The sequence below is a fragment of the Symphalangus syndactylus genome, chromosome 20, assembly GCF_028878055.3.
Source record: "Symphalangus syndactylus isolate Jambi chromosome 20, NHGRI_mSymSyn1-v2.1_pri, whole genome shotgun sequence".
Classification (NCBI taxonomy): domain Eukaryota; kingdom Metazoa; phylum Chordata; class Mammalia; order Primates; family Hylobatidae; genus Symphalangus; species Symphalangus syndactylus.
Window position 1 is genome coordinate 25,091,243 of NC_072442.2, and position 11,096 is coordinate 25,102,338.

The following is an 11,096-nucleotide window of genomic DNA, read 5'->3' on the forward strand; positions in this document are numbered from 1 at the left end:
GGGACGGGGGCGTTAGTGGGCTTGTCAGCAGGCACATGACAGGCTCAGAGTCACTTAGGAAGAGAATAAGCGGCCCGGGATAGGAAATGACTGTTGGGGTCCTCCTGCTGGCTGGTGAGGAGCTAGTGAGGAGAAGTTCTGGGAAAAATCACCAGCGCCGGGATGTGGGGAGGGAGGCAACAAGACTGAATTGGTTGACCAGGAAGGCCAACTCATCTCCTTAAAGGGCCCTTCACTGGTGCGTGGGTGAATGCGCTCCCCGGCCTCCTGGGACCTCGAGGAACATAGGACGCAGCCGGTAGAACGGCCAGCTCAGCTCGCCGCTCCTCTAGCCCTGCGGGAGGTGCTGTGGGGACAGCCTGGCAGCCGCGCATGCGCAAGACGCCGTCAGGAAGGGGCCGGGGAGGGGCGGGCTCCCGAACCCGGAAGCGAAGGAACCCACGTGGGAGCCTGGGAGGGGGTGGTCGTAGCTCGGTAGTCCAGTTGTGGGTAATCCGGGCTGTTCCTGTCCGAGAGAGCTCGGCGGAGACAGCTGTCGAGTACCCTTCACCTCGGTGTTGGGAACCTGGGAGCGAACTGCGGCGCGGGTTACCGCTCCCGGGGACGCAGCAAGGGGCATCGAGTCCCTGGCGGGAGCTGCGCCATGGCATTGCTCTCGACGGTCCGGGGCGCGACCTGGGCTCGCCTCGTCACCCGTCATTTCTCCCATGCAGCGCGGCGTGGGGAGCGGCCTGGTGGGGAGGAGCTAAGCCGCTTGCTGCTGGATGACCTGGTGCCGACCTCTCGGCTGGAGCTTCTATTTGGCCTGTCCCCGTGTCTCCTGGCTCTGCAGGCCGCCCGCCGCTCCGTGGCCCGGCTCCTGCTCCAGGCGGGTAAAGCTGGGCTGCAGGGGAAGCGGGCCGAGCTGCTCCGGATGGCCGAGGCGCGGGACATTCCAGTTCTGCGGCCCAGACGGCAGAAACTGGACACAATGTGCCGCTACCAGGTCCACCAGGGTGTCTGCATGGAGGTGAGCCCGCTGCGGCCCCGGCCTTGGAGAGAGGCCGGGGAGGCGAGCCCAGGCGACGACCCCCAGCAGTTGTGGCTCGTCCTCGATGGGATCCAGGATCCCCGGAATTTTGGGGCTGTGCTGCGTTCCGCACACTTCCTCGGAGTGGATAAGGTCATCACCAGCCGGAGAAACAGGCACGGACGTCCTTCATTCTCTATGTGCCCCAACTTGGAGACGCAGCCGAGTTCCTAAGCACCTTGGCCCTTGGGTGATCCCTTAGCCAGACTTACCTGTCCTAGAACTCTCACCCCCCTAGCCCTTGGGAGCCCTAGGAGGGTGGGGAGCCGGGCTTGAGATGGCCCAGCCTAATGCGGGGAACGGGGAAACCTTGCAGCTGCCCGCTCACTCCAGTAGTCAGCAAGTCCAGCGCGGGGGCTATGGAGGTGATGGACGTGTTCTCCACTGATGACCTCACCGGATTTTTACAGGTAATGAGGGGCAAGAGGGGAAGGAACAGATATGAGCCTAGCTCAGCCGTTTCAAGGGGACGAAGCTAGCCCCTGGCGAGGGAGAGAAAGGGGCATGTTGGCACCGCTTCCTTTGGCCTTATAAACCCCTCTGGGGATGGAAGGGTCCTGGAGTTTTTAAAACGGCAAATGGAGCATTATCTGAATTCTTCCTAGCGTCGTACCCTTTCCTGCACCCCTTCCCCAGGTATGCATCACTGCCTCTTCTGTAAGTCAGCCTCAGTGTCTACTTGCCTACCAGGTCGGGCTTCAGTAAATGCATTTTGTTCAGCTGTGGGGAGCTGGTGGACAGGAGACCTGAGTTCCTCGAATAGGGCACAGCTTGAAAGGATGTTTGAACAAGGAGATCTGTATGCCATTAATATCTAGCAAGAGACAAACCTTGGAAACCCCTCTCCCATGTTTGTCTTCAGCTGTGCTTCCCTCGCTGGACATAAGGGGGCAGTATTGCTCTGCATATGGAATCCCCTCTGACCATACCCCTCCCAACCCCCACCCCAACTGCACGGTGAGAAATTTCCCTCTTAAGAAGGGGGAGAGCTCTGTCTAGAACAATGCTGTCCAATAAACATATGATGTGAGAAACAGGTAGTTTTAGCTTTTCTAGTAGCCACATTGAAAAGTAAAGAGATGACATTTTAAATAAATTGTATCCAGTATATCCAAAATAATATCAATTTAACATGTAATCATTTTAATTATTATTAATATTAATTTTTTGAGAGAATTTCGCTCTTATTGCCCAAGCTGGAGTGCAGTGGTGCAATCTTGGCTCACTGCAATCTCTGCCTCCTGGGTTCAAGCGATGCTCCTGCTTCAGCCTTCCAAGTAGCTGGGATTATAGGCACACACCATGCCCGGCTAAATTTTTTTTTTTTGTATTTAGATGGGGTTTCACTATGTTGGTCCGGCTGTTCTTGAACTCGTGACCTCAAGCGATCCACTCGCCTCAGCCTCCCAAAGTGCTGGGATTACAGGCGTGAGCCACTGCACCTGGCCTTTAAAAAATATTATTAATGAAATATTTTACATTCCTTTAAAAAATGTTTTACATACAACACACCTCAATTTGAATTAGCCACCTTTCAATTGCTTAATAGCCACATGTAGCTAGTGGCTACTATATTGAACAGCACATATCTAGAAGCATTTTTTGGCTTCACTTTTTTGTAGAGAGCCCCTTTCTCCAAGCCTGATAGGAGATGAGGTTCCCACTCATCACTTCCAGCCCCTGAACAGGTAGCTTCTGAAAACACAGAAACACTGCAGAACATCCACTTAAGCTCCAGTCATCACATCTCCCTACTGTCATCAGCATCTGGCCTGGAGAGTGTCGTCTGCCTGTTGCTGTGGAAGAGCTGGAGGTGCCGCAAGCAGGGGCCTGTGCTGGGGCCCCATCCCTTCCTGCATACTCAGAGACACTGCTCTAGCAATTTTCCTCCTCTTCCTGCAGCATCCACTTTTCTCCTACACTCTTTTCAGCGTGCAAGCAAACTTCTCCTCTCACGCTCTTGATCTGACACCAGTCAGCTCTTCCTCTCACACTGAATCAAAGGCTTCGTCAAGGTCACCAGTGGCCTCCATGTTGCTGCATTCCAGGGTCTGTTCTCAATTCTTTTCTGACTTGACCCATCTGTAGCAGCTGGCACAGTTGACCACTCCTTCCTCCTTGAAACACTTCACCTGCTTTCCTTCTGCTTTACCATGTCCTCTCTGAGAGACATTTTTAGTGATTCTTCCTCAACTCCCTGACATCCGAGCATTAGCATTTCCCAGATTTTAGTCCTAGGATCTCTTCTGTTGTTGTTGTTGTTAAGAGATGGGGTCAGCCGGGCGCGATGGCTCACACATGTGATCCCAGCACTTTGGGAGGCTGAGGCAGGCAGATCATGAGGTCAGGAGATCAAGACCATCCTGGCTAACACGGTGAAACCCCGTCTCTACTAAAAACACACAAAAAATTAGCTGGGTGTGGTGGTTCGTGCCTGTAGTCCCAGCTACTTGGGAGGCGGAGGCAGGAGAATTGCTTGAACCCGGGAGGTGGAGGTTGTAGTGAGCCGAGATCGTGCCACTGCACTCCAGCCTGAGTGACACAGTAAGACTCCATGTCAAAAAAAAAATAAAGAGATGAGGTCTTGGCCAGGAGCGGTTGTTGTTAAGAGATGGGGTCTTGGCCAGGCATGGTGGCTCACGCCTGTAATCCTAGAACTTTGGGAGGCTGAGGCAGGTGGATCACCTGAGGTCAGGAGTTCGAGACCAGCCTGGCCAAAATGGTGAAACCCTGTCTCTACTAAAAATACAAAAATTACCCGGGCATGGTGGCGGGCACTTGTAATCCCAGCTACTCGGGAGGCTGAGGCAGGAGAATTGCTTGAATCCAGGTGGCAGAGGTTGCAGTGAGCCGAGATCGCACCATTGCACTCCAGCCTGGGCAATAAGAGTGAAACTCTATCTCAAAAAAAAAAAAAAGAGAGAGAGAGAGATGGGGTCTTGCTGTGTTGCCCAGCCTGGAGTGCAGTGGCACAATCACAGCTCAGTACAGCCTCCGAATTCCTGGGCTCAAGCCATCCTCCCACCTCAGCCTCCTGAGTAGCTGGAGATACATGTGCACACCATCGCACCTAATTTTTTTCTTTCTTTTTTCTTTTTTTTTTTTTTTTTTTGTAGAGATGAGGTCTTACTTTGTTGCCCAGGCTGGTCTCAAACTCCTGGCTTCAAGAAGTCCTCCTGCCTTAGCCTCCCAAAATGCTGGGATTAGAGGCGTGAGCCACCTGACCTGGTCCTGGATCTCTTTTCCGTATACGTTCATTTCTTGTTGGTCTCATCTAGTCTCATGGCTTTAAATACTGTCTGAATTCAAATTCCCGCCCAAGTGTATACTCTAGCCTGGACCTTGGTTCTGCATTCCAGATTCACCCATCTAGTTGCCTGCTCCACAGTTGTTATTGTTGTTGTTTTGCTGTCAGGTGGGCATTTCAAACCTAACATTTCTAAAACTGAGCACTTGTTCCTTCTGGAGCAACTCCATCCCTTTGGTTGTTTAGGTCAAAAACCTTGGCATCATCCTTAACTGAAGTTATTTCCGTATTATCACCATTTCTCCCCGTTTCCACTGCTACCACTCTGGCCCAAGCAAGTCACCATCATCTGTTGGCCGTTATTGCAGGAACTTCCCACCTGGCCTCCTTGCTTCTGCTCTTGGCTCTCAGCACAGCAGGCAGAGTGATTCTGTTGAAGTCAGACCATGTTACTTCTCTGCTGAAAACCTTTCAAAGCCTCTGTACCGCTCAGATTCAAAGCCAGAGTCCTTGCAGTAGCCCTGGAGACCCTACCTCATGTGGCTGTTGTTCCCTCTTCTGTCTTGACGCCTCTCTTCCCACTGGCCACCTTACTGTTCTCAAACATGCCAGGGAGGCACCTGCCTCTGTGCTTGCTGATCTCTCTGCCTAGAGTGTTCTTGCCCCAGATGTCTGCACGGTGCTCCTCTTCCTCCTCCTCCTTCAGGTCTGCACTCAAATGTCACCTCAGTGAGTCCATCCCCACCTGCCCTTCCACAAGGCTGGGATTTTGGTCTGTTTTGTTTTGTTCAGTGCCCTGTCCCCAGTGCCTAGAACAGAGCCCGTGCTAGGTGCTTAATAACTATTGACTAATTGACTGGATCAGCAAATAAATGAATGTATAGGCAAGGCTGGGCTCCTCCTTGGCCAGGGCTCTGATGGAGATTTTTTTTTTTTTTTTTTTTGAGATGGGGGTCTCACTCTGTCACCCAAGCAGGAGTGCAGTGGCACAATCTCAGCTCGCTGCAACGTCCACCTCCTGGCCTCAAGAGATTCTCGTGTCTCCTGAGTAGCTGGGATTACAGGTACCCACCACCAGGCCAGGCTGATTTTTGTATTTTTAGTAGAGACAGGGTTTCACCATGTTGCTCAGGTTTTTTTTTTTTTTTTTGAGACGGAGTGGAGTCTCTGTTGCCCAGGCTGGAGGCAGTGGCATGATCTCAGCTCACTGCAACCTCCGCCTCCCGGGTTCAAGCGATTCTCCTCCCTCAGGCTCCCGAGTAGCTGGGACTACAGGCATTTGCCACCACACCCAGCTAATTTTTTGTGTGTTTTTAGTAGAGACGGGGTTTCACCATGTTAGCCAGGGTGGTCTCAAACTCCTGACCTCAGGTGATCCACCCGCCTCGGCCTCCCAAAGTACGATCACAGCTCACCGCAGCCTCAACCTCCTGGGTTCTGGTGATCCTCCCACCTCAGCCTCCCAAGTAGCTGGGACTACAGGCACTGTAGTCCCTGCTGGGATTACAGGCGTGAGCTACTGCGCCTGGTTTTTTTTGTTTTGTTTTTTGTTTTTTTTTTTTGAGATGGAGTTTCCCTCTTGTTGCCCAGACTGGAGTACAATGGCGCAATCTCAGCTGACTGCAGCCTCTGCCTCCCGAGTTCAAGCGATTCTCCTGCCTCAGCCTCCTGAGTAGCTGGGATTACAGCTATGCGCCACCACGCCCAGCTAATTTTGTATTTTTAGTAGACACGGGGTTTCTCCATGTTGTTCAGGCTGGTGTCAAACTCCCAACCTCAGGTGATCCCCCTGCCTTGGCCTCCCAAAGTGCTGGGATTATAGGCGTGAGTCACCGTGCCTGGGCCAGGCTAGTCTTGAACTCCTGACCTCAGGTAATCTGCCTGCTTCAGCCTCCCAAAGTGCTGGAATTATAGGCTTGAGCCACCGCGTATGGCCTCTGATGAAGATTTGATGAATTAGAATAGGAGAGGCAGGCATGGTGGCTGACGCCTGTAATCCTAGCACTCTGGGAGGCCAAGGCGGGAGGATCGCTTGAAGCCAGGAGTTCCAGACCAACCTGGGCAACATGGCGAAACCCCGTCTCGAAAAAAAAATGCCGGGTGGGATGGCGAGTGCCTGTAGTCCCAGCTACTTGGGAGGCTGAGGTGGGAGGATCACCAGAACCCAGGAGGTTGAGGCTGCGGTGAGCTGTGATCGTGTCAGTGCACTCCAGCCTGAGTGAGAGTAAGACCCTATCTCAAAATTAAAATAAAAAAAGAATTAGAACATATCTTCTTCCCCCTTTCAGACCAAAGCCCAGCAGGGCTGGCTCGTGGCCGGCACGGTGGGGTGCCCAAGCGCAGAGGATCCCCAGTCCTCCGAGATCCCCATCACGAGTTGCTTGGAGTTCCTCTGGGATAGGCCTACTCTCCTTGTGCTGGGTAGGTGGATGTCCCTGCGTTTGTGCCCAGATTACATTTCCCGAGCAATTGGGTGTCCAGCTGGGCAACCCTAACCCTCGGCCCCACGCCCTGCAGGGAATGAGGGCTCAGGTCTGTCCCAGGAGGTGCAGGCCTCCTGCCAGCTTCTCCTCACCATCCTGCCCCGGCGCCAGCTGCCTCCTGGACTTGAGTCCTTGAACGTCTCTGTGGCTGCAGGTGAGTCTACTCCCCTTTCCCTTTCCTCTCTCCCTCTAATCACACAGGTGGGATTTGATGCCCTCTAATCCCATTTGCTGGCTGTTTGTGTGCCTCAGTTGCTTTATGTACAAAATGGGGAAATTACATCCTGTTGATGAGATGAGGGGCTGCCTGACACATGTCTAGGTCTCTGAACATCAACGCTGTCCTCCGTCCTCTCTCCCCTTGTCCTTGTGTCTGTGCAGGAATTCTTCTTCACTCCATTTGCAACCAGAGGAAGGGTTTCCCCACAGAGGGGGAGAGAAGGCAGCTTCTCCAAGACCCCCGAGAACCCTCAGCCAGGTCTGAAGGACTCAGCATGGCTCAGCACCCAGGGCTGTCTTCAGGATCAGAGAAAGAGAGGCAAAATGAGGGCTGACGTGGACTGTCCACAATGTTCACGTGCTGGAGTCAGGGACGGCCGCACCTGCCTCCACCTGCTGCAGTGTGCGGGAGCCTCTGCCTGAGTGTGCACCAGGCCCATGTTTATTGACCACAGTCTGGGTGGGGGGAAGGGGACTGCGGTGGAGACCAGAGGAAGCTGTTTCCTACTGTGATGTTGGACCTGTAGTAGGACATGGTAGTTTGTTAATTTCCATGGGAAGCCATGATGGCCTAGCATGGAGGGAATCTGTCCTCCCAGGCCCTGCCTGGAAGTTGAGGGAAAGTTTAGACATCTGCAGAGAGGCAGGCAGCCCAGCCCAGGGGACCCGTTCCTCTTGAACCAGTCGTTGCCTGTGGCAAATGTGTGTGTGAGAATGTGGGGGGAGGAGGGCGGGGCCTGATGTGGGGTAGACAGTGCGCACCTCAGGTCCACACACGGCCCCGCCCTAGGGCCTTGAGCACAGGCCTCATCTTTCTGTGCCTCGGGACTCTGCACCTACCTCACAGGGTTGTTGTGAGGCTCAAATAAAACGTCACTCAGCACGTGGGAGATTCTGGCCAATTCCTCCATTAGGTGGCAGGCTCACTCTTCGGTCCAGTCTTCAGGCAGCTTCCACAGCCTCCTTGCGGGGGGACTTCTGGCTGCAGCCCCATGAGAGGCGACGGGAAATTAGCAAACACCTCCCACCCCACGGGGGCCCCCTCGTGGGTGACTGAGTCAGTTCCCCTCAAGGGGAGGAACTGGGAGCAGGCTTGCCGTTGTTTGTACAACCGAGACCGATTTGGCACTCCTCCCCTCGGGTCCCAGGAAAGCAGCAGGAGCCAGCAGTGTGAGGAGCATAGAAGTGTTTCTGTCCTGGTGGCACATTGGAACCACCTGGCATGCTTTAAAAAAACCAACACTGACACCAGAGAGTCTGACATGATGGGTGTGGCGCCGCCTGGCATCCGGCTTTCGAAAATGCCAGCACTGGTCTAATGTGCAGCCAAGGCTGAGCATCACCACTAGGGCAGGTGGACTCAACTTCCACACCCTTGACATTTTGGGCCAGATAATTTTTTTGTTGTGAGAGCCATCCTGTGCACTGTAGGATGTTTAGCAGAATCCCCGACCTATACCCACTAGATGCCTGTAGCATGACCCCCCATTATGAAACCAGAAATGTCTCCAGACATTGCCAGGTGGCTTCTAAGAGACAAAAATCTCCCCTCCTGGAGCATGGCTTTGGAGGATAGCAACCCCGAAATTGCAATCCTGACTGCTATGTGACCTTGGGCGGGCTCCTTACCCACCTGGGCCTCGGTGCCCAAAGGGGAATAATCCTACCTTCCTGGATTGTTGGGAGAATATGGAGGGCAATAGGAACTCATATGTATTAGGTGCTCAATAAATAGTACTCCACTTTTCTCTGGAATCCATCTGCATTGGATTTGTCTCAGAATTCTAATGGCGATGCCAATTTAGAGCAATACTTGAAGTTGTTTAAAAAGGGCCTAAGCTCCTTTTTTTTTTGAGACAGGGTCTCACTCTGTCGCTCTGGCTGGAGTGCAGTGGCGCGATCTTGGCTCACTGCATCCTCTGCCTCCCAGGTTCAAGTGATTCTCTTGCCTCAGCCTTCCAAGTGGCTGGGACTACAGACGTGCACCATGCCCAGCTAATTTTTATATTTTTTTGGTAGAGATGGCGTTTCACTGTGTTGGCCAAGCTGGTCTCAAACTCCTGGCCTCAGGTGATCTGCCCGCCTCGGCCTCCCAAAGTGCCGGTATTACAGGTGTGAACCTGGCCTAAAAAGGGCCTAAGATCTTTTTTTTTTTTTGAGACGGAGTCTCGCTCTGTCGCCCAGGCTGGAGTGCAGTGGCGCGATCTCGGCTCACTGAAAGCTCTGCCTCCTGGGTTCACGCCATTCTCCTGTCTCAGCCTCCCGAGTAGCTGGGACTACAGGCGCCTGCCACTGCGCCCGGCTAATTTTTTGTATTTTTAACAGAGACGGGGTTTCACCATGTTAGCCAGGATGGTCTCGATCTCCTGACCTCGTGATTCGCCCCCCTTGGCCTCCCAAAGTGCTGGGATTACAGGCGTGAGCCACCGCGCCCGGCCTAAGATCTTTTTAAAGTCAAAGTTACTCCTTTCAAGAAAGAGGACAGAATTCCTTCATAAACTGCACTGATCAGCATCTGCCCTCCTTGAGCTCCCTGTCCCTGACTGCCACGCAGGCTCTGACCCATCCCTGCTTCATTCTTGGCCAAGCGCCTAGTGTAGTGATGTTTCACTTTGGCTTGTCATTGGGGTCAAGGAGGAGGATATTTTTAATATTTCAGAAGCCCAGAGGCACCTGACTGATTAAATCAGAATCTCTGGAGAAGGGGCCATGTGTTGATTTTTATTTTTTCTTTTTTTGAGGCGGAGTCTTGCTCTGTTGCCCAGACTGGCATGCAGTGGCACAATCCCAGCTCACTGCAATCTCTGTCTCCCGGGTTCAAGCGGTTCTCCTGCCTCAGCCTCCCGAGTAGCTGGGATTACAGGCATGTGCCACCACACCTGGCTAATTTTTGTATTTTTAGTAGAGACGGGGTTTCTCCATGTTGGCCAGGCTGGTCTCAAATTCCCTGACCTCAGGTGATCTGCCCGCCTTGGCCTCCCACAGTGCTGGGATTACAGGCGTGCACCACCATGCCCAGCTGATATTTCTTAAAGCTACTAGTTGATCTCATTGTGTGACCAGGTTCAAGAATCAGTGGCTTTTGAGCCACTCATGTCCAAGAAACTGCTTCCCATGCACACCTGTGCTTTTGAGCTCATGCCTGAAAGTTTAGGTGAGGGTGTGCTTTCATCTGTCCCTCAGGATCCGGAAGGTGCTCATTCTAGTCCTGGCTCCGTGGCTTTCCACTTAGATGGCTTCTCAGCCTCCTCATCTTGGGGATAGTACCAGCCCTAGCTTGGGGATACCAGCCCTAGCTACCCCCTTCCTTTTCAACAGAATAAAATGAGGGAGTATTGGTAAAAGATGTTCTGTAAACCAGAGGACACTGCACCCCAGGACTAGCACACAATAATACAGACTTTGATGTGGTGGTTAATTTTGTGTATCAATTTGACTGGGCCATGGGTTGCCCAGATGTTTGGTCAAACATTCTGGGTGTTTCTATGAGGCTGCTTTTGGAAGAGATTAACGTTTACATTGGTAGACTGAGTCAAGCAGACCCCTAATGTGAGTGGTCTCATCCATTCAGTTGAGGGCCTGAATAGAACAAAAAGTCTGACCTCTCCCAAGTCAGAGAATCCTTCCTACCTTCAGACTAGACCTGAAATATCAGCTCTTCCTGGATCTCAAGCATGCTGGCCTTTGAATGGAAATGATACCATTGGTTTTCCTGGTGCTCAGGCCTTCAAACTCAGGCTGGAATGAAACCATCAGCTCTCCTGGGCATCCAGCTTGCTGACTCACCCTGCACATCTTGAGACTTGCCTGCCTTCATCATTGCATGAGCCAATGCCTTACAATCTCTTGAACACACACACAGTTGGTTCTGTTTCTCTGGAGAAACCTAATACACTTGATGAAAATGAATGTAGGCGTCCCAGTGCTCCCTGTATATGGGGTGCAGGGTTCAGCTTGCTCTCTAGAACCAAGCCCAACATGGAACTTGGAGTGGGGGCTACTCAGGTACCCCACCCCCTACAGACTCCTCCATGGTGGCTGGAACCCGATCTAACCTGCCCTGGGCGTGCTGTTCATC

At 52.8% G+C, this 11,096-nt stretch overlaps 1 protein-coding gene across 1 annotated transcript; it reads left to right on the forward strand.

The window, feature by feature from the left end:
- Positions 1-378: 378 nt before the first annotated feature.
- Positions 379-7,901, forward strand: MRM1 (mitochondrial rRNA methyltransferase 1). Its single transcript, XM_055257060.2, has 5 exons — positions 379-1,185; positions 1,386-1,479; positions 6,605-6,737; positions 6,834-6,953; positions 7,181-7,901. The coding sequence occupies exons 1-5, from the start codon at positions 644-646 to the stop codon at positions 7,351-7,353; spliced, it is 1,062 nt and encodes a 353-aa protein (XP_055113035.1). The 5' UTR covers positions 379-643; the 3' UTR covers positions 7,354-7,901.
- Positions 7,902-11,096: the final 3,195 nt, after the last annotated feature.